The 23,993-nt window shown below is 40.0% G+C and overlaps 1 protein-coding gene across 1 annotated transcript in view; it reads left to right on the top strand.

The window, feature by feature from the left end:
- Positions 1-4,755: 4,755 nt before the first annotated feature.
- MMP16 (matrix metallopeptidase 16) overlaps positions 4,756-23,993 on the top strand; it is a 397,127-nt gene continuing 377,889 nt past the window's right edge. The window contains exon 1 of the mRNA XM_086335241.1: positions 4,756-5,271. Coding sequence (XP_086191367.1) covers positions 5,140-5,271 — 132 coding nt within the window. The 5' untranslated portion in view covers positions 4,756-5,139. The remainder of the gene's footprint in view (positions 5,272-23,993) is intronic.

The raw sequence follows: 23,993 nt of genomic DNA, 5'->3' as shown, positions 1-23,993 counted from the left end.
AGTTTATTTAAGGTAAAGTCTAAAGCCTGAAATGTGAGCTGGATGAAGAACAAGCTCGAATCAAGACTGCCAGGAGAAATATCAATAAACTCAGATATGCAGATGACACCACCCTTATGGCAGAAAGTTAAAGGATCTAAAGGAACCTCCTGATGAAGGTGAAAGAGGAGAGTGAAAAAGTTGGCTTAAAACTCAACATTCCAAAAACAAAGATCATGGCATCTAGTTCCAACACTAGATGCCATGTCTTTCACTAGTAAGACAGGAGAACTCTTTTCTCTCACTGTGTGTGATTTCTGTCAAATACTTTCTTCCCTCAATTTCACAAAGCTCATGAACAATCTCAAAATTACATCAGAACAGAGAACCGTAAAGAGAAAATGAATAAGGAAGTCAGAAGAAATGAATAACTGCCCCATGGCATCTAGTTCCAACACTTCGTGGCAAATAGATGGGGAAACAATGGAAACAGTGACAGACTTTATATTCTTGGGTGCCAAAATCCCTGCAGATGGTGCCTGCAGCCATGAAATTAAAAGATGCTTTCTCCCTGGAATAAAAACTATAACAAACCTAGATAGTGTATTAAAAAGCAGAGACATTACTTTGCCGACAAAGGTCCTTCTAGTCAAAACTATGTTTTTTTTTCAGTAGTCATGTGTGGATGTGAGAGTTGGACCATAAAGAAGGCTGAGTGCTGGAGAATTGATGGTTTTGAACTGTGGTGTTGGAGATTGGACAGAAAGGAGATCAAACCTGTCAATCCTAAAGGAAATCTATCCTGAATATTCTTTGGAAAGACTGATGCTAAAGCTCCAGTACTTTGGCCAACTGATGTGAAGAGGCGGCTCATTAGAAAAGACCCTGATGCTGGGAAAGATTGAAGGCAGGAGGATAAGGGGGATGAGAGAGGATGAGATGGTTGGATGGCATCACTGACCCAATGGACACGAGTTTGAGCAAGCTTCAGGAGATGGTGAAGGACTGAGAAGACTGGCGGCTGCAGTCCATGGGGTTGCAAATATTCGGACATGACTGAGCGACTGAACAACAAAACGCCTGAAATGGTACTCAAGACTCTTTTTGATCCAATCTCTGCACAACCATGCGACTTCTGATCTTAACCTTGGCCTCCAGGGGTGACAAACCATTTGTAGTTCTCCAGATCTTATACCTCCACTGCACACAGGTCTGCAATATCCTTCCTTCTCTTACCTGCCTATTAAATTTCTAGTCTTTCTTCAAGATACAGTTTGAGAACAACTATTTTTGTGATGTATTGTCCAAAGACCTCAGGGAAAATCAACTACTTCTTCCACTTTGTTCTATAGCATCTTGCATATGTAATTATCTGAGTCTTTACTACATAAAATATAATTACATTATTTCTGTATTGTAGAATTGAATATTCATTCATTTTAGTATATTCATTTATTCATTGATCATTGAATGCTCACTAGTGAATTTTAACATGTTTTTAAAAAGTGCCATTATTACTAATCACTAATTTGGGATTACCTTTTGAATTTAGTATTCCCTACTTTCATTTCCCTTAGGATGGGTCTCCAAGGACACCTCACTAGTTTAGTCCATTATTTTCACAGTTGGACTGAGACATTGTTTTAACTGTCTTTTCACCCAGTCCTCCCCATGTCCAATTTTATGCATAACTTTGAAGATAATCTTCCTTAGATACTCATTTTTGTACAAAATATTTTAGTAATCCTTGTTTGCTAATTTAAGCAAATGTTAACTAAATATTACATTATGAGCCCTTCTCTATATCTTGCTTTCTATCAATACTCTGTTAATGTTATCTCTCTGTTCTGAGCTCAAACATTCTGACAAACAGATTGCTTGCAGTGAGAAATTCCTTCCTGTTGATAGCCCAGCAGCATTTAACTGACATTCTCCCTCCTTGATAAAGTCTTCTAATATTCCAGCTCATTTAGTAAGGATGTTACCATTTAGAACTGTGGTCTCATGTAAATGTTGTGTAAGTTTGTTTTACCTCTCTTCCTTCAATGATATCTCAAGGGTTAGAAAAAGAACATGAACTTTTTTTTTCCCCTGTATCTCTTCCCTCTTAAATTTTGCACTTTGCTGGATATAATGTATACATGAAAACTGTTATTGATTTATTGATATGTCCCATCACATTTTGTTATTTTATATTGGTATAAAGTATACCAATATACCAATATATAAAAGTTACTTTATATTGGTATAAGGTATAAGGTTTATACAGCACCTTATACTTTCTACATAATGATCTTGCTTTCATGTCGCCTTCTAATTGTTCATTTATGTAAGTCATTTAACCTATGGGTTATGCAACTGTTAAGAGCAGATATAGATTTCTATATGGAAAGTCAGTGGAGTCTATTGAGAAATGCACAGAACTGGGAGTCAGAAAACTCAGGTCTGAATTCTGCCACTTGAATGATCTGCTGGAAAGTTTTTTATTACCATTATTTTTTCCATCTGTGAGATGAAAACAAAAGCCTCAAGGATGTTTGTGAGAATTAAATGGGACACTATGTGTGGAAACATTCTGCAGATTTTAATACACTATACAACATAAAGTATTTCTTTTTCTTATATCTTCAAAATCCTTTGTTGACAGGACATGCTGTGCATGGAACGGACTGGACTGTCAGGGAAGGCTCTCTGAGAGACTTGAATCGAATTGGGTAGGTCATTTTCTTTTTCTTTTTCTTTTAAGTCACTCAGTCATGTCTGACTCTCTGCATATAGTCCATGGAATCCTTCTCTTCTCCAGGGGATCTTCCCAACCCAGGGATTGGAACCCAGGTCTCCCGCATTGCGGGCGGATTCTTTACTAGCTGAGCCACCAGGGAAGCTCAAGAACAACCCTAACCCTATCCCTTCTCCAGGGGATCTTCCCGACCCAGGAATCGAACCGGAATCTCCTGCATTGAAGGCAGATTCTTTACCAACTGAGCTACTAGGAAAGCCCGGTTCATGTATCCTAGAGTTTTTAAAGCATTACTCAAAAAGTCCCAATCCTCAGCCTTTTTGTTTCTCTTTAGGATACAAACGATTACAGTCCAATGCAATTTTTTGGCAAGGTGTTTTTCAACATTTTCCATCTGCATGACCTCTTGCAGTTCAACTTCTTCCTTTACCAGCTCACCCATGAAATCTGCTTTGTCAACTCCTTCCACCCCCGAGTTAGCTGTCATGCCTGGCATAGCCTCCCTTTTCAGCCTGGTCTGTGTTTCTCTCCGGTGGGCCCTTCTGCCCCTCTGCTGGCCGCCCCGGAGAAGCGCAGTTGTTGGCACGGGTCTCCCTTCCCCCTTCCTCTTGGAGCCTAACCATCACCTGCCCAGGGCCGGTGGCGGCTGCCGCCCCTGTTCGCGGCCTCACCCCGCGGCCCGCGTGCCAGCAGCCCCCGCGTCTTGCCCGCCGCTCTCGGCGTTCTGGGCAGCCAGCCTCTCCCCGCTCGCGGCTCCCGCCCCTGCCCGCCGCCCTCCTTTGCTTCCCGACCCGGTTCTCCCCCGGGGCTCCCCCGTCCCGGTTCTTGCCCGCGCCCCCTCTGGCCCGGCCTTCTGTGAACACCTGGACCACCTCTTTGGGGTCCAGTGTGTCCCTGGGTCCCCCGGGACAGAGCATCTTTGGCAAGCCAGCCTTTCCTTTGACCGGGATTTCCCTCTAGACCCCCGACCCCCCGCCGCCTTTTCCCGAAACCAGGTTTGCGTCTCGCCCCCCGCCCGACCTCTTCCCGCCCCGGGCGGAGCCCCCGAAGGCAGGGTGCAGTAGTGATGGCAGAGGGAATCGGGGGCAGCAGGCCACAGGCTTGATCCCGGGGGCCAGCAAAGTTTTGGCCGCCTCAGACTTGCCATCTCCTGCTCCTCAAACTTGGCCAGCGGGCCCCGGACCCGCGCCCCCAGCGGCGCCCAGGGATGCGGGGGCTCCCCCGATTCCCGGCGCCAGTCCGACTGAGGGTGCCGGTTGCCCCCGCGGGCCGGGCCGCTCCCCAGCCCACACTAGGGGCGCCGCCGGAGCCCCCCAGCCCCTGCCAGGGGAGGGGCGCACTTGTTTCTCGGTGCTCGGCAGAGAGTGGCCGAGATCCAAGGACCTGGCTTCCCAGTTCTCCGATGCGCGCCTTGGGATCGGCTGTGGGTGTCGGGTTCCGACCGCGCTTCAACCCGGGCCCTTCTCCCGGGGTAGCTGCTCGCAGTGCGGTACAGTCGCGGTTCCCCTTTACTAGCCGGCTCCTTTAAGAAGCGCGCGCGTGCGTGTCCAGTTTTGTGTATGTGTGTCTGTTCGTGTGCAGATGTGTGTGTTCGTGTGCAGATGTGTGTGTGCGCGCGAGCGAGTCCGGTTGTGTGTGTTTTCGTGTGCAGATGTGTGTGTGTGCGCGTGTCCGGTTGTGTGTGTTCGTGTGCAGATGTGTGTCTGTGTGTGACTGTGTGTGTGTGCGTGTCCGGTCGTGTGTGTAGGTTCGTGTGCAGGTGTGTGTATGTGTATGTTCGTGTGCAGGTGTGTGTGTGTTCACGTGCAGATGTGTGTGTATGTATGCGTGTGTTCGTGTGCAGATGTGTGTGTGTGTTCCTGTGCAGATGTGTGTGTGTATCTGTGTGTTCGTGTGCAGATATGTGTGTGTGTGCGCGTGTCCGGTTGTGTGTGTGTGTGTGTGTGTGTGTGTATACGCGCGCGCGCGCGAGCGCCGAGCCCGGGAGTGGGGCGGACCCCAGGAAGGCGGAGCTATGTAGATTCTGGCCGCGCGTTCGGAGGGCGCGGGGAGAGGGACGGCGCAGCCGAGGGAGCCGGAGCGGCAAGGCCCTGCCCGCAGCGGGAGGCGGCGGCGGCGGCGGCGGGGGCGGTGGACGCTCGGGCTGGAGGCGGCGGCGGCGACTCGGAGCCGAGAGGCGGCCCCGCGGGGGAACCTGGGCGCCACGGGCCCCCGAGGATGGTGAGGGCGAGCTGCTGCTGAGCTGCCTCCGCCGCGGCTTCTCCGGGGCTGCCAGGCGCGGGGGCCGCGTCCCCTCCCCTGCCCGGCGTCGGGTGAACCTGCAGGCTCCTCGCCCACCGAGGACTTCTGAGAGGAAACAGGAGCGGGGAGAGACGAGAAGCCCGGGGGGATTCAGGCCATCCGCGGAGGCACAGTTCACTATGAGCGTACTCACCTCCAGCACTGGGAGACGGCTGGATTTCGTGCACCATTCGGGGATATTGTACTTGCAAACCTTGCTTTGGATTTTATGTGCTACCGTGTGCGGAACTGAGCAGTATTTCAATGTGGAGGTAAGAGCGCCGGGGCTTTCTTCCTTCCCCTTCGCCGGGGCTGCTCCCCGGACCGTTCCGTCCGCTCCCTGGATCCCGGTAGACCCCGGCCGCCGGGGTCTGCAGACATTGTTCCCCTTCCAGCCGCCGGGACCCGTGTTGAGTTTCCCTGCGTCTTAGGTGATGGATGCGCCTGAGACAGAATCCGTTATCCCCGGCAGCACAAAGCGCGGGGCTGCGCGCTCAAAGACACGATCGTGGCCAGTCCATTCTTTTTACCAAGGAAGGAGGCGAACGCCTACCTAGAGCAAACGTGTAGTCGAATAAAAGCAGTCTGAGTTGGTGATAAATAAGCTGCTTCTGCTCGGGTAACACAGATTTCACTGCTTGGCATCATGTGCTTGCTGCCTTGGTATTGTTCCTGAAATCTTTCTCCCTGTGTTTTGTGCCTAACAAAGGAGGTTAAAAATCAAAGAGTCTAGAGGAGAGCGTGGGAATCCTTGATCTGTTTAATAATATGGCTGGGTGATAAAACACTTGCCTAGACAGAATCTTTTTCTCATTTAGACATAACTTAATACACTGTAACTGGATCTGGCTACACAGAGGGCATGAAAGCCGTCTCATTTTAAAGTGTCTTCTCTTCCCCTCCCCCGCCAAGTGAAAATAAATGTGACCCAGTGTAGTAGTTCTGAGGTGTGTCTTTAACTGGATTTCACGCTCTCATGGCAAAACAGAGAGAATGTGGATTGCCATTTGTTTTACGTGGATAGCTTTGGGAACCGACAGACACAAAGCAAAAGGGAACTTAAGGATAACGACTTGTCAGAGCTCTGCCAAAGTACCCTTCCTGTCATCAACTCAGCACTAAAGCCAGTACCATTCAGTGCATCAATGGAACCTTGTATACACCTGGTTTTTAGTCAGTTTATCACCTACAGGGCGGAAGACAAATGAGAAGGGCTTATTGTCTTTGTAAAGACAAAGTATACTCTTTTTGGTTAGATCTTCAGTCACCTCAAAAGAATTATGATTAAGTCTCTGAAGACTAATGTGATTTTCTTCCCCCTATATCTTTGACTCTTCAAAGCTTATTGTCATTTTGTTGCGAGTGTGTGTTTACACAACAGCAGAACCTGTTGCACAGTATTTGACCATGTTTCATAGAACAGATTTATATACAAAGTGTGCATAATAAATGGTATATGTGAGGGCATATTCTGAATATAATTCTGCATTTGTATGAACTGTTCTTAGGACTGCATGTAGTGATGGTAGAGAAAGTATTTGAAAAAGTAAGAGCATTCATCAAAAGCTAACTTTGCAGATATTAAGTATGATCATATTACACCAAAACCCCAATTCAAACCAAAATCCTTTGAAAAATACCACTTTGTTTTTCTGAATACAAAGAGGAAAGGAACTGTTAAGTCCGCACTTTCCTTGGTTGCCAATTTGAACTTTTGGAATTGCATGCCACAGATGGATTTTTGTTTCTAACACTTAAGAGACAGTTTAATGTGGAAATGAAGAAGTAATTAGTTCATAGACTAGAGGAATGAACGTGGCAAGCTGCTGTTTATAAGGTTATAAAGAGAAGGGCCTATTGCTTCAGGTTGAAGTGCTGGTGGGGAGGTGGGGTGTTGGGAGGTGGTTAAAAGTAGGCGTTAGTTTTTATCTTGCTCACTCTGAAAAGGAAGGGGGAGCTTGGGTTCTTGGCTACCTGTTTTGGAAAAGTCTTAGATTTGCTTTCAGAGATTATTGGAATAACATCAGTATACTGATGATTATTTTAGGTTTCCTTTTGAGCCTAAACATAACTGGGCTTGTATTTGTTCATAGTTTGAATCTCTCATTCAGTTCCAGAAGATATTATTATGTGAGAAAAAGTTATGATTTTGCTAATCAAGATTTTATTTTAGAATTTCCATCATTCTCTTTCTTTAAGATATATGTTTAAAAGTAGTTCATGGAAAAAGTAGCTTTTTTCCCCCCATTTGGAGATTATTTAAGTTCATCCATATTTATTACACAGTGCAAAAATTTAATTATGAAAGATAAGAGGCGTGTGCTATGTCTGATACAAAGAAGATTTTCTAAGATTTAAAGTAGATTATGTTTCAGAGTTTGCATTATTCCCAAATAGTTTTTTTAAAAAGCATTTGAACATATCATTAGTTGGGTTTATACACTTATATATGTGTAATAATAATCTCTTATTTTTTAAAAATCGTAAGGATAGATGCTAGTTAATTCAGCATACTGTAAAAAACACAGGAGGATAGGATGTTTTCTGACGTGAATTTCTGTCTGATTCACTTGTATTAGATGTTTCTTTTTGGTCGGAAACACTAATGGGAAAAATAATCCATCACATCTTCAAAAAAGGCATTTATATAGTGTTTCCCATTCTGGTTGCAAAACCTACACTGAGAATGCTTTATTTGATGGGTGGACCATCTTAAAATAAACAGTAATGGTATCGATCATGCATGAAGCTTGTATCATAAGATTTTTTTTGCCAGCAGGCACACTAAGTTATTACATTTGGAACGAAGCTTCTAAAAGAAGCTTTCTGTGCTGACAACTGCAATTACAATGCTTTAATTCTTGCTGAACTTTACAATTGGTGGGACCCCCCATATTTTTTCTTTCTACAATTTAAGGTTTAAAAACCTATGTTCCCTCCCCACTAGGTGGGACTAAGTTGGTTAGAGCTATTCATGTTATTTCTTTCCTGTCTGATTTTTGAGAGTATAAATATTTGAAATTTTTAATTACTCAAGCAGGAGATATTTGTTAATATGCTGATGAAAGCCTGTTACAGAGGAAGAGTGCATTTTGTTTTTTGTGTGTGTGTTTTGTTTTTAAGAAGCAAAAAGGAACATCTCTTACAGCTAAGAAGAAGGGTGAGGCACTACCCGAAGTAGTACTATGGAAGACATTCAGTTAATTCCCCTCCTTATATACTTCAGGTAGAACACTTCTTAATGTTAACATTGCTGTATACCTTTGTTGATTTTTGTATATCATTGGATCCAGTTTTGGGGAGTGGGCCTTTCTCTATGTAATCATTGTCATGATGCAAAGGAGGTACATTGTTAATATTAACTAAAACTCAAAGACTGTTGTCTTTTGATTAGAGGTGTTCATTAGTCAGTAGAAGCTAAATTGCTAACAAAGAGTCCTGAGTTACTCTCTACATTCTAAAAAGTCATTTTGTCTCTAGAATAATGTTCTTGTTGTAGTGGAAATTCTAATGATTCTAGAACTCCTTAAGACTGCAAGCACTTTTATCCTGAAACTTAAGGTAGAATATAGTTCATAATCAATAACTTTCATCATCAACTTTCATAGTTTGTCACGTTAAGTATTTATGTGAACAACATGTTCTTTATTTTTTAAAAATAATAGCACACATTATTCCTCTAGTGAGGAAATTTATTTTAAACCAATTTAATGGTAAAATAAAAACGTGATGCTCTGAATGATGCACAGATAAAAAACCTGATAAAGCAAAAATTGATTGTGTTGTCTCTTTCTTAAAGAAAGAAGAGAGATTCTAGATTTCAAAAGGCTATTCTATGACAAATACTATGAATTGTGAGCGTAATCCTTCTACATTTTTCTTGCAGTATGTTTCTTTAGTATTTATTTACCTTTCTCAGGTTTATCTGAATCTACCTATAAGTTCAGAGTTTGCTTGGATTAGCTTTGTACTGCGTATAATCTTAGCAGTAATTAGTGGTGAGACATTTCTGAGGTAAAAAATTGTATTTTACAGATTTTAAAATGTCAGATTTTGGGACCTTTTCCTGTTTTTGTTTTCACTTGCTTAAATAATCAACATGCATTATTTGCTAATGGAAGGATGGTGACAACATTATCTGGTCAGCCTCCTTGAATAAGGTACTCTAACCATATCCTTTAATTCTCCACTGTAACAATTTTATACCAGTCAATAGCAGGTGCTGCATAACTGATTCATTAAGGTTTTTAACCTGCAGCAAGATTCCATGCTTTGGAATCCCAAGTGTGCTGGCCATTCAGAATGTCATCAGGGCCAAGAACTGTGACCAGGAGACCAGAAGACTCACTTGTCCTCAGGATCCTCAGCTTCTCCTGCGTGTTCCACCTTAACTGTGTGTTTCTCTATTCAGTGTTCTTGGTCAGGTTGCCCAAATCTAGCGTTTTTCATGAAATGCTTACAGATGAGCCTATACGAGTGAGGTATATTGTCTCTTACCACCCCCGAGAAATCCACAAAGAACAACCATCCAAGCCCATCCCTCTGTCCAGCTGGGTTTTGTTTTTTAGTCTCTTCTTCCTTTTCAAGGAGGAATAGAGTTGGTTTCAGTAATAACTTTTTAATCTTTAGAGTCAGGTTAAAAGTGACAGAGCTAAAGTTCCTCTTTCTTTTTCATGCTGTTTCAGGTTAGTAACAGAAGAAAATTTCAATGCACTTTTTCAGTGGTATAAGTATATTCTCTTAAGTTGGATTAATCAGTTATTTTACATAAATTTATTTTTAAGGCCTGACTTACTTCAGAGTACTACTCAAAATGTACCTCTTCAGAATATTTGGTAAATGACCAATTGAACTTATTTCTGGACTGCAAAAAGAGACACTGGACATTTGAATCAATTAGTTAAATATGTTCATTGTCAAAGAGAAAGATTTACTTCATCGTGCTCCTTCAGGAGCTTTCTGAGGCTTTAGCACATTTATTTAAAATTGAGATTGTCCTCTTTTATGTCACATTGCATCACAATTTATTTTATATATCTGTGAATGTAATTATATCCATCAGCTCATTTTTATTGTGGTGGACTATAGTTAGTGATTAAGAGCACAGGTTCATACAGATGAACTTATTTACACATCAGGAAGAGACTCATAGACATAGAGGATAGATTTATGGTTACCAAAGGGGAAAAAGAAGGGGAGGGATAAATTAGGAGTCTAAGGTTAACAGATACACATTACTATATATAAAGTAGGTAAACAACAAGGATCTACTATATAGCATAGGGAACTGTATTCAGTATCTTGTACTACTTTATAATGGAAAATGACCTGAAAAGGAATATATATTATATGTATATGTACATATATATGTATATGTATATATGTATATATATATGCATACAAAATGAATCACTTTGTGAAAAACTAACATAACATTGTAAATCAAGTAAAAATTTTTTTTAAAAAGAGCTCATATTCTGGTGCCAGATTGCCTGAATTCTAACCCCAGGTCTTTTACTTGCAAGTTAATGATTAAGTCAGTAACAGACAAGACAGTCTATGTGAGCCTCAATGCACATGTCTTTAAAACAGAGATACCAACAGTACTTTTCTCGTAGGGGGTTATTGTGATGATTGAATGAAGAGATGTACATCATATTTGGCAGATAGTGGATAGATATCTAACTTTTTAGATGTTATTGGTGAAAATAAATGCTGATTCAAAGGTACTTGGCATGATAGCATCTAATTACAGAAAAGTCTATCAGGTTAGAATATACCAGCTGGTCTAGGAAGATTTTAATACTTTTTAAATTTTTACAAAATGTAATATATTGAAAGTCAACCAAGCTCACATCGGTACATTTTCTTCCCGTGGGTTTTTCTTAGACAGTTTGGTTCAAGAATGTGATTTTCACATTTTGTCTTGTCATCTGTTACTATCATAGAATGTCAAGTTCAGCTCACACCTTCTTTTATAAGACTGGGTTTGCTGAAATCTGTTCATCTTTTTTAATACCATGGAAAAGAAATAGGCCTTTATGATTTAGTAGGCCTGTTTATTTTAATTGACTCAATGCCCAAGTGCTTCCTATTCACAGTAGGGGTGGGATTTGATATATGACTTCAGCTAGCTCTATGTTGTATCCCAAATTTAGAACATAAGTCTTTTTTTTTTAATTAATAGGGGAAGGAGGAGGATGGGCAGAAAAAAGATTAAAGTGGTTTATTCAATGACAGTACAGTTTAAAATAAAGCAACTTGTTCATGTCGCATTGGGAACAGAAGATAACTAGCAATATAGGGTAATGGAGACCTAGAACAGAGGGTCAAGGGACATGGCCTTTAATTTTGGTTCTTGTACCAACATGGCTTTGATCTGGGGCAAAATGACAATTAACTGTCACTAAAACCATTTCCAGATGTGATGTTCTATTGTATTCACTTCCAACCTTCAATTTATATAGCCAGAGAGGGGAATTGTACGTATTTACCGTGTACATTTGGGGGCAACTAGACAGCCAACGTAGAGTGTTCAGATTTTTTTTTTTTTTTACTGAAATGCCTATCATGAGGAAATACAGAATGTGCAACTTAAATCTAACATTTGTTATCATATGTAGTGACACAGGGCGTTCCATTTTGGAAATGATCCTAGCCTTCTGCTGAGTAGTAAAAACACTGGCAGCAAATTATATGTAATTTGAAAATCAATTTTTGGCCAAGGTAGCAAACTTTAAAAATTTAATGTTAAAAACATGGCTTGATGTTATTTTGAAAAATACATATCATCTACAAGTGGTACTTCAGTCGTAAAAAGGCAAGTTGGAGTGAGATCAAAATAGTTTTTTTGGGGGGGAAAGGAGCCTCAAAATTCAAATCCATCTATCTATATATAAAATATATATGCATGTTTTATAGTGAAATGAAGAGCTTATACTGTATGCCCCTTTTGCCCACTGTGGAAAATAATTTTGGCACCTGGCTCTTTGAGGGTTATTTTAGTTCTTCACATTTGATTTTGAATGTGAAAATCTGACTGCATTTGTTTTATGAAATATGCAGCTTATGCAGACAGCAGACATATTCCAGGTAAAGAGGATAAACTTGCTGAGTAAAAATAGATGTGACACTCGATGTTTTTCTTTTGCTTTCTTCCCTTGGGAAAGTCATTTATAGATTTTGAGGTTATTTATGCAATTGTGTTTGACTGTTGATTCCTATCACTTAGCGCTCTGAATGGATGTTCTTCGTGTTAGTCTCACCACTACCTTTTGGCGCTGTGCTTCCTTGGGTTTGGATCAGTGGAATATCTTGATGAGCCAGGGTAATAAGCTTAGCCAAGAGAGTGAGAGTAACCCCGCAGCAGGCCCCTAACCTTTGACTGTGACCTGTGGGTGTAGTATACAAAAGAAGGCTAGAGGGAGCTAGTCAGCTGTTTAAAGATTCCAATGGGAGAGGTTGGTTTAAAAATCAAGGCCAGTAGGTGCAATTAGATATCTTAAAATGAATCATAGCCAATCATAGGGAGCTTAAGGAAATCAATGAATGATTCATGATTGAATGTGTGAGCTTTAAAGGTTTACTGATAGCCACTTGGTGCCGGTTATTACATATTTGATGAACTAAGAAGGAAATTAATACTTTTGGGGGAATTTGGGGGGAGTTCTGGGCATGACAATATGACAAAGATGGTTATAATGTAGGGCTGCTTTATGTCTCCCTTTTAAGTGTAGAATAAGTCAGCACTATCCATAATAGTGACTGTAGGTGCTTTTGGTATTCTCACTTTAACTAAAATGAATGAAATGATTGTAGTCTTATAGATTAAAGGAGGGATAAATCTAATTTGACTATGCCTTTTAGATTATATGTAGCAAAAATCTGCCTTTAGAAACTTATCAGACTATGGTTGTTTTATTTTTTAATATTTACCAGGGGAATTTATTGAATGAATATTTTTTGATGAAAGGACATTTTAAAATATAGGTTTTACCTCTTCATCTTTTATAATATATGTAAGGAATGAGCCACTGAAGTGTGAAACAGTGCTTTATCTCTAAGTAGGCAGCTTTAACAGGTTTTCAGATGAGCAGATTTTTCCATAAGCGGGGGTTCAAAAAGGGGCAGTCTCTAATGCATTGGGGGATATTAACATTTAATGAAGATATTATAATTTACTCACAAGCATTAGTTAGATTTTTAAAGGTTCTCATCTGTCAATTAAGGGAAATACGGATAAATGAAGTAAGCCATGGACCCACAGACGGATATTCTCAGGAGTGACAGTCCTTAGAATGATGTACTCAAATGACAAAATAAACAAACCCAAATAGATTACTCACCGGAATGGGATTTTACAGTCCTTGTTTCCAGTTCAGTTCAGTTCAGTCACTTAGTTGTATCCGACTCTTTGCGACCCCATGGATTGCAGCACGCCAGGCTTCCGTGTCCATCAACTCCCGGAGTTTACTCAAACTCATGTCCATCGAGTTGGTGATGCCATCCAACCATCTCATCCTCTCTTGTCCCCTCCTCCTCCCACCTTCAATCTGTCCCAGCATCAGGGTCTTTTCCAATGAGTCCTTGTTTTAGTCATGCTCAAACTAGGAGAGAATAAACTGCCATTTTTTTTTCAAGGAAGCTGGATACTTTTATGAACTTGATTTCATGTCTCCAAACTGCACGCGCCTGCGGTGATGTCAGTGGCATTCAGCGGGCCTCTGCAGGTGGCTGAAGCAGTCAGACCCAAGTCATGTCAGTGGAGGCAGTTTTTCCATAAACTTTTCCCTGCTGAATTCATACCATGTGTTAATACGTTCACCTTGTTTTTAGCAATTAGGCATTTGAATGTGAGGCTTCTAATACCTGGGCATTTATTCCTCCTTTAAATAATTGCAAGCCACTTCCTTCTTGTGGTCCTACTTGTTATTTTTCTAGTTGGAATCTTGTGGGACTTTATGTTTTAGACATATTACAGGACACTTGACCTGGAAATTGGGTAAAATTTTATAAGAAGTCACATTTTTTTACTCCTCTCCTTTTTCACTGTGGATAAGGCAGAATAGATTCAAAGAATTTCCAGAATCCACTGTACACTCAATGATTTGCCTGAAATTGGTAATCAACTTATAAAAAAGCTCTTGCGGTTTCAGATAAAACTCTTTTGGACATCTGCGTGTTTTAATATTACAACAGCTCTGTCATAGACTTACTGACTTGCTCCTTACTACTTACTATGTAGATGGAGTGAAATTATTTGTCCCATGGGTGACTCAGACAAATTACTAAAACAGTCTTTGATTTATTTTGACCATTCATAAAGTGGATTTGTGTTCTTTATTGCTTGACTATAGCACAGGTTTTTTAATGACAGTATTGAGACAATCCCAAGCGGTTTCCTTCTTAAGAACAGGGTTTATCTGTTTCCTCATTCTTGCCTCTAACTGGGAATATAGAAGCAATTATATGCTGGCATAATATTCTAATTAGACAAGGTCCAAATAACCAGTAAAATGGGCGTGCCTGGAACTGATTTCATCAAACATGATGATAATAAAAGCAATGTTAATTAGCACTGGTTGAGCATTTGCTATGTGCCTGATAGTGTTCTGTTTCATATCTCTTAACTCATTTAAATTTTATTACAATCTTGTGAGTTAGTACTACTATTTCTGTTTCACAGTTGAGGAATCTGAGGTATGGAAATGTTGAGGAACTTGCCAAGGCCACATAGCTCTGGATTCTTCTGAAGTGAAATAGCTCAGAATCAAAGCAGGCAGGTTGGCTGTGAAGCCCAGGGTCTTAACCAAGTCTTAACAGGCAAGAATTAACTCCTGGGTTTCCAGTAGGGACAGTGTAATCCACTTGCATCGTTCACATGTTGCATATTCCAAACTGAAAAGGAATCGTTGACGTGCATAAAGAAAATGTGAAATCCATCCTAGTATGGAGACTTACCTGGAATAAAAACTGAATAGACTGTTATTTATTTGATTTGTTGATTCAGGGTTGATTATGTGGTACTCAATATAAAGTTACTGTTTAATACCTTTTATAAGTTTTTACTCATAGAAAATTGGTAACCTATATTCAATTGCAAATAATAGTTAAGTTATATATAACATTAAATTAATCATAACATCTCATTCCTCAACTATTTGTCATGTTGCATGCCCTCACAGTAAGTGTGATTTTCAAAGGTTTTAGGAAGATCTGATTACATTCCAGGATAAAAAGAATAGAACGTTTTAGAACATGGAAAGGAAAGCCTGTTAGATCTGTGTTCCAGTGTCCTGCTGGGAAAGAATGTTTATGTGGATGGCTGCTGACTGTCATGAGTTCTGGAGTTTATTATTTTTATGTATTGCTTTGATTGGCTAGAAGCTACAAGGAAACATGTTTATTTAATCACTTCTAATATATTTCTTTGTGTGTGTGTGTGAAGTTGCTTCAGTCATGTCTGACTCTTGTGATCCTATGGACGGTAGCCTGCCAGGCTCCTCTGTCTATGGGATTCTCCAGGCAAGAACACTGGAGTGGGTTGTCATGCCCTCCTCCAGGGGGTCTTCCTGACCCAACCTTGTCTCCAGCATCTACCTGCATTGGCAGGCAGGTTCTTCACCACTAGTGTGATCTAGGAAGTCCAATACATTCCTTTACTGTAATGTAAAAGAGAACTTATAGATAGATCATTTCAGATAGATAAAGTGACTCAGAGCTCGCTGTTTCAGAATAGGCTTGATATTTGTCTTTATTGGAGAGGGAGTGAGAACTTCATCTTGGTGGTTGACCTAAGGATGTAACAAAACTTCAGTCCTTAAGCTTGTTGCTGTGTATAGCTTTCAAGGATCACTTGGTCCATTTATTAGCCTTTTAAGGAAAGACTATTTCTAAACCAATTTACAAAGGTGATTTTATAAAACATAGTCAGTGTTAAATATTCATTCAGCTGTCTCTCACTTCCTTTATAGGCAGTGTATCATAATGGCTGTGTTCAAGAACTTTGAGAAAAAATGCTTAAACATCAGCTGTATCACCAAAGCTCAGTGAACTTGAGTGAGCCAAGTTATTGACTCTGAGCTCCAATTTTCTCATGTGTAAAATAGAGGTAATAATACTCAACTCAAGGGTTGTTCTAAGATTAAAGAGGTAAAGGATAATGGGTCAAGATAAGTTTTAGGCTTCTGACTTACTATCTCTTGCTGAAATTAAAAAAAAAAAAAGGATAACACATGAAACAGTGGGTTTTAAGTCATTGGACGTCAGGTAAGGAAGGATAGTCATCCTTGAAAGATGTGACCCAAAATGAGCCTTCATGTCAATTTACTTCATTGGGAGAGTTTCCAGGTGACAATACAGGGAAGACAGAGCCAAGCAGACTCCCTGAATCAAGGAGATGAAGCTGGGCGTATGGAGAAATCAAGGAGGTTGGAATTCACAAGTCAGAATACCAGGAGCATTCTGTAGGGTAAAAGCATGGAGATCCGCAGGGCACTCCCCTTGAGCATTCAGTTAAGACCTGATCTGCACCTTCCTTTGAAGTAGCTGGTGCAGGCTAAGGAGAGAATCAATCAGCAGAATCGGAGGGGGCCATGCCTGCAAACCACACAGGGCTGGGAATAGTGTCCATTCTCACCAGCCACACTGAGAAACCTCATGATTAACAGGGTGTTGGACAGAGGACTCAGAAGCATCTTGCTCCAGTTGTTGTTCTTGTTTAGTCGCTCTGTTGTGTCCAACTCTTTGTGACCCCATGGACTGACTTCCAGACTTCCCTGTCCTTCACCCTCTCCTGGAGCTTGCTCAAACTCATGTCCATCAAGTTGGGGATGCCGTTCAACCATCTCATCCTCTGTTGTCCCCTTCTTCTCCTGCCATCAATCTTTCCCAGCATCAAGGTCTTTTCTAATGAGCTGGCTCTTCACATTAGGTGGCCCAAGTATTGGAGCTTCAGTATCAGTCCTTCCAATGAATATTCAGGATTTATTTCCTTTAGGATTGAGTGGTTTGATCTCTTTGCCATCCAAGGGACTCTCAAGAGTAATCTCCAACACCACAGTTCAAAAGCATCAATTCTTCAGTGCTCAGCTTTCTTTATGGTCCAACTCTCACATCCATACATCGCTACTGGGTAAACCATAGCTTTGATTATGTGGACCTTTGTTGGCAAAGTAATATCTCTGCTTTTTAATATGCTGTCTACATTTGTCATAGCTTTTCTTCCAAGGAGCAAGTATCTTTTAATTTCATGGCTGCAGGCACCATCTGCAGTGATTTTGGAGCTCAAGAAAGTAAAGCCTGTCACCGTTTCCATTGTTTCCCCATCTATTTGCCATGAAGTGTTGGGACCCGATGCCATGATCTTAGTTTTTTTGAATGTTGAGTTTTAAGTCAGCTTTTTCACTCTCCTCTTTCACCTTCATCAAGAGGCTCCAGTACTGGGGGAAAAAAATATCCCTAGAAAACAGATCTAATTTTGCTTTAAAAGTCTTAAAAACAAGACCTTAAAGGAGCAAACGTTTTGTTAGTGACTAAACTCAGTAAGAGATATGGGAATACAAAAATCCAGTACCTAATAGGTTAAAATTCACAATGCCCGACCTCCAATAATAAAAGTCACCAAGCATACAAAAAAGAAAGAAGACACAATACGGAAAGAGGAGAAACACCAATGTATCCACAATGCCCTCCGTCAGTGATTTCTCTGACTTGGCACCACCTTCCTCATGTGTTCTAATAGTAAAAGAGTGGGCACCAATACCCCAACTTCCTGCCTTTCACTAATTACTTCTAATCAGTTTTCTCTTTTCCTATAACATGTATGTTTATCTTTTCCTATAATATGTCTGTATGCATGTCCCTTTTCCTATAACAGACTGAAGAGTCTGTTCATTTCTCATTTCTTGGCTCCAGCTCTACTTGGAGCCTCTGTATCCCTGTTCTGGACTCAGTATATTATCTCGTGGCCTGCACGACCTGTCATGATCAGACCCCACCCCTCTTTCTAGCTTCATAGCTCCAGGTTTATCTACTGTGGTCTTGATTTAGCACAGCAGTCGAACTAAAGGTCATATACAGGCCTAAAATTACTGAAAACCCCTGAAAGTTTTTATTGTGTGATTTATATCTGTGTTTACAGTTCTAGACAATTAAACCTGCCACAATTTAAAAACATTTATTTAGAAATTCATTTAAAACCAACTTTAAGTTAATATATTAACACAGATGACATTTTTATGAAAAAAAATTTTGTAAGAGAACAGTAGTCAAAAAAGACATTGTTTTAATCTTCTTCAAATACCTTTAATATCTGACATAAAAAATTGCTGGATTAAAAAGAAATTGCTGGATTCTCATATTTTTTCTTTTTTTAAACCATTTTGAAAATTGAAGTATAGTTAAGTTAGTATTTAATATATATATATATATACATTCATATATAGATCTTTTTCAGATTCTTTTTCATTGTCGGTTATTACAAGATACTGAATATAGTGACTTGTGCTATACAGGTCCTTGTTTTTTATTTTACATATAGTCGTGAGTATATATTAATCGAGGTCCTAATGTGTCTATCCTCTGACCCTCTGCTATCTGTTTGGTAACCATAGGTTTGTTTTTTATGCTTCTGTTTTGTGAATAAGTTCACCTGTATCATGTGTTGGATTCTGCATATAAGTGATACCATATGATATCTGTCTTTCTCTTTCTTCACTTCATATGATCAGTTGTCTATAGGTCCATTCATGTTGCTGCAAATGGCATTATTTCATTCTTTCTTGTGGATGAGAGCAAACAGTTTTGAACTTTGTATGGAAACACAAAAGACCTTGAGTAACCTAAACAATCTTGAGAAAGAACAGAGCTGAGACTTTAGACTGTATGACAAAGCTACAGTGATCAAAACAGAATAATAGAGGCTCAAAAATAGACACATAGATCAGTGGGACAGGACAGAAGGTCCACAGATAAACCCACACACTTATGGTCAACTAGTCTACGACAAAGGAGGCAAGAATGTGTAATTGTGAAAAGACACTTTCTTCAGTAAGTGGTGCTTGGAAACCTGGACAGCTGCATGTAAAAGAATGAAATGAGAACATGTTCTAACACTGTATACAAAAATAAACTTAAAATGGATTAAAGACCTCAATGTAAGACTGGGTACTATAAAACCCCTAGAGAAAACCATGGGCAGAACACTCTTTGACATAAATTGCAACAATATGTTTCTAATCTGTCTCCTCTGTTCAGTTCAGTTCAATTGCTCAGTTGTGTCTGACTCTTTGCAACCCCATGGACTTCAGCACGCTAGGCCTCTTTGTCCATCACCAACTCCCGGAGTTTACTCAAACTCATGTCCATTGAGTCGGTGATGCCATCCAACCATCTCATCCTCTGTCGTCCCCTTCTCCTCCTGCCTTCAGTCTTTCCCATCATCAGGGTCTTTTCAAGTGACTCAACTCTTCACATGAGGTGGCCAAAATATTGGAGCTTCAGCTTCAGCATCAGTTCTTCCAATGAATATTCAGGACAGATTTCCTCCAGGATTGACTGGTTGTATCTCCTTGCAGTCCAAGGGACTCTCAAGAGTCTTCTCCAACACCACAGTTCAAAAGCATCAATTCTTTGGGGCTCAACTTTCTTTATAGTCCAACTCTCACATCCATACATGACTACTGGAAAAACTATAGCCTTGACTAGACAGACCTTTGTTGGCAGAGTAATATCTCTGCTTTTTAATATGCTGTCTAGGTTGGGTTCCAAAATCACTGCAGATGGTGATTGCAGCCATGAAATTAAGAGATGCTTACTCCCTGGAAGGAAAGTTATGACCAACCTAGATAGCCTGGTGGGCTGCAGCCCATGGAATCACAGAGTCGGACACAACTAAGCGAGTTTCACTTAATCACTTAATTATATACTAATTTTTACATATGTCTTAGCCAGTTTCTGAGTATAATTTTGTCCATTCATCTATTTAAACCTTCCTGGGAAAATATCAAGCGATTTTGCTTATTCCCTTCAGTAGTGTTTTGCAGGTTTCTATAGACAAGGAGTTAATATTTTTCTTTTCTGTTGCTATTTAGAATGGGAACTTCTATATTTAAAGAAAAGCTATCGATTTTTTATATATTATTTTAAGTAAATTTATATATAAATTTTAAGTAAATAAATCATATTGTATCATATAATCCTTTTGCAGAATCTCTTCATTTGTCTAAGTACATGGTTATGTCATTTATACGCAAAGATAATTTATACCTCCTCACTTTTTCTCTAATTCATTCTTTTGGGTAATTGCACTGACTAGTTCTTCCAAAGTAGTATTAAATAATTATTGTGATGCTAGATGCATTGGCTTTAATGTGACTTTAGGGGAAATGAAGACCCGTTTGTTTTCAATTCTCCATCATTAGCCTTTAAAATAATTAAAATCCTAGTTGCTTTATCCAGGATAGTTACTTCTAGAATCTCTGTATATTGCCTTTAAATTAAGATTGGTTACGACTACAGAGCATTTTTAGCATGACGAGAAATTGAAATTTGGTCTTATTATTAATGTTCTTTACTCCTTGATTTTAGCATGGGTTTGTCTTTTAATATTTCTTGGTAGTTTCCTTGAAAGTTTGACTCTCTGAGTTATTTATTGTAGTATTTGCATGAATATCACAGTGGTTGCTGCTGCTGCTGCTGCTAAGTCACTTCAGTCGTGTCCAACTCTGTGTGACCCCATAGACGGAAGCCCACCAGGCTCCCCCGTCCCTGGGATCCTCCAGGCAAGAACACTGGAATTGCCATTTCCTTCTCCAATGCATGAAAGTGAAAAGTGAAAGTGAAGTCACTCAGTCGTGTCTGACTCTTCACGACCCCATGGACTGCAGCCTACCGGGCTCCTCTGTCCATGGGATTTTCCAGGCAAGAGTACTGGAGTGGGGTGCCATCGCCTTCTCCGATCACAGTGGTTAGGTAGACAAAAATCAATTTTTGTACAAAACAAAAAAAATTGGTTAATTTTGTGATGACTTTGGGCATTTTATTCTAGACTTTTGTTCATGCAGAGAAAGCTAATTTGACCTACCCTGAGCGATAGAGGAGGTGCATTGGAAAATAGCAGTATAGTTCACAGATTGTGCAGAAGGGCTGACTGAGTCAACCTGGGGCAGCTGCAGATGTATTAAAACTGAGACCTCTGCAGAGCTTTCTCTCTTACCTACATCTCTGTTTCTGTTTCTTGGTTGGCTTCCTTCGCTCTTGCTGCAGATCGTTTTTCTCCATGTGGTGTGGGTTTTCTATCAGCTGGCAACCATTTTTCTTTACCACATTTCTGGGAGAAAATAACTTCCCTCTGTCCATATGCATACACTTCCAGTTCAACTATGTAAAACTCTCAGGAAAGGTTTTCCGATTAGCCCAGTTTGAATCACATGCCTGTTCCTGTTGCTGGAGGTAATTTTGGGGGTCCCTGAATGGCAGCTCATAATACAGTTGGATAGGGGGGGAATAGCGCTTTCCTCAGAAACGTGAGTTCCGCCTGTTGTACAGACCTTCAGCTGTAGAGGTCTAAAGCAGGTGAATTAATTTATCTCCTTTTTTTTTCTTTCTGCTCTCCTCTTTTATCTGTTTCCTCTCCGCTGCTTCATTTCCAGCTGCGCCGCCCTCAATACACATACATGTGCACTTACCTTCCTGACTGTCTTTCACTTCCGTTTTCAGTTCACTTTTTTCCCTCCGTTTCTCTGGACAGGTTAGGATTAAGGTATGCCTTCTGCTGTAGGGTTGTTCCCTAATTTGGAGTGAAGTTTCAGTTGAGAAAGAGGAAGAATAGTCATGATGCAGAGATCACTCTATAACAAAAGCAGAAATTGTAATAAACCAGGTAGAGTTTTGAGTTGGTATGACTGAGAAAACACAAATCCAAGAGACTTAAGTTTGTGTTTAAGCCTTAAGTTAATTTTTGGATTTACACTGTTTATTTGTATTCAACAGTTAAAACATACATACATTTTTTCTCCTGAAACTTCTTTGACTGATTTCATATGAGAGGTGACAGCGAAGTGTTGAGTTTGTTGCTCTTTGCACACTGCCCCCTACCCTCAGTCTGTATGTTTAGTGTCAGGAATTTAACCATAATCTAGATCAATGCTTTTCTGGATGAGGACTCTGAGGACATGTTGGTGGACATGACTTCACCTCAGGCTTCACAGAAAGTTCATGACAGAAAGCAGAGTAGAAAACAGGGCTTCAGACTCCAGTGTTCTTGTGAGGGGTTATGAAGAACTGCGCTGTTATTGAAAAATGGGCATTTTGCTGTGGTGGTGGTTGTTCTTCAGTTGCTGAGTTGTGTCTGACCCTTGGCAACCCCACGGACTGTAGCACACCAGGCTGCCCTGTCCTTCACCATCTCCTGGAGTTTGCTCAAACTCATGTCCATTGAATTGGTGATGCCACCACCAAATTACAGAAATTACTGTTGTAATATGGATTGGAAATGTTAATATTATTTGGGCTCTGGCCCTCTGTTGACAAAAATACATTGTGAAACAATAAAATCTTTTAGACATTTGAATATTGATATATGAATTTATTCTTTATATATTTCCTAAAAACAAGTTTTAATGGGGCAAAAGGATAGGGAGAAAACATAAGGTTATTACCAAATGCCTTCTAAATTCAGACTTTGACAAATTCATTCTGTCCCAAATAATTTTACTCAAAAAATGCTTTCTTCCTCAGTGGCAAAGATGTTCACTTGTTCTACCCACTATAAAATAGTGTCTTAATTTCACCTTTGTTTAAATTTATATATAATATTACAATTAGACACATTTGTAACTATACACACACAATGCTATATTCATGCATATTTATGGAAAGAATTGGAATGCATCATATGTATTCATGTGTATATTGAAGCAGCTTTCTGAGAGATTTGGGGAAATAGCTAGCTTTTTATATAAATCTAGACATTTTAATCTTACTTTAAAACTTTATAGCAAATAAGTCAGAGTGATATTAAAGGAGATAACTGTTTTCCCTCTTCCAGAAGAGAATCAGACAATCAAAACTCTAAGAGTTCTTTTTTAGGTCTTACATAAATATGACTTATTGTAGATATATGGAGAGCAGTTGAGAAAGGTGAAATATTTGTGGAACAAGAGAAGGCTGAGAAAGGACTTTTCTGTCCCGTTGCTCGTTACCCATAAAATGATCAGCATTGCAAAAAAAATGAATATTTGTCCTTTGCTTTAAAATTATTCTCTGGTGGCTCAGACGGTAAAGTGTCTGCCTACAATATGGAAGACCAGGGTTCAATCCGTGGGTCGGGAAGATCTCCTGGAGAAGGAAATGGCAACCCACTCCAGTATTCTTGCCTGGAGAATCCCATGGACAAAGGAGCCTGGTGGGCTCCTCGCAAAGAGTTGGACACAACTGAGTGACTTCACTTTCTAGAATTACTGAATGGACCCCTGTGAGAGGCAATCCTAGTCTTTTATTAAGCTAGGTTTAAAATAAATGATGGGGTTGTTTTTATGATGAAGTAAGTGACTGATTACATTTTAATGGGTTAATCTAAGGCAAAAGGAAACATTTAAGTGATTCCTCCTCTCACGTTAATGTTTCAGCGCCGTTTCTCCACACCTTTCAGTTCACCCCTAGAAAATAGTAAACTGTGTGGTCCTTTTTGTTTCTCCCATTGTTTGAAAGTCATTTCTGTGTTCATGACTGATGGCATTTTATTAGCTGTTAGAAGCGTTACCCTAATTCCAGACTCATTAAGAGCAAGCCTTTCATGTACAGGTTTTTTTTTTTTTTCGATCTTAGAGTACTCTTAGGCTTATGTATTTTCCATGCGCTCTCTCATTCTCTCTCCAGTGAGGGTTTGAGGGAGTGAATATACTATCTATATCAGATAATTATTGAATGATATTTTAATAAGGAAAGTTTGAATTTCACAATTTAAGAGATATGAGTGGAGTATAATAGAATT

This window comes from Bos grunniens, chromosome 14 (genome assembly GCF_055505025.1).
Source record: "Bos grunniens cultivar Pamir isolate PY7600 chromosome 14, Bosgru_T2T1.0, whole genome shotgun sequence".
In the NCBI taxonomy this organism is placed as follows: Eukaryota; Metazoa; Chordata; class Mammalia; order Artiodactyla; family Bovidae; genus Bos; species Bos grunniens.
The sequence above is the reverse complement of the archived record's forward strand: the minus strand, read 5'-3'. Positions and strand labels throughout refer to the sequence as shown.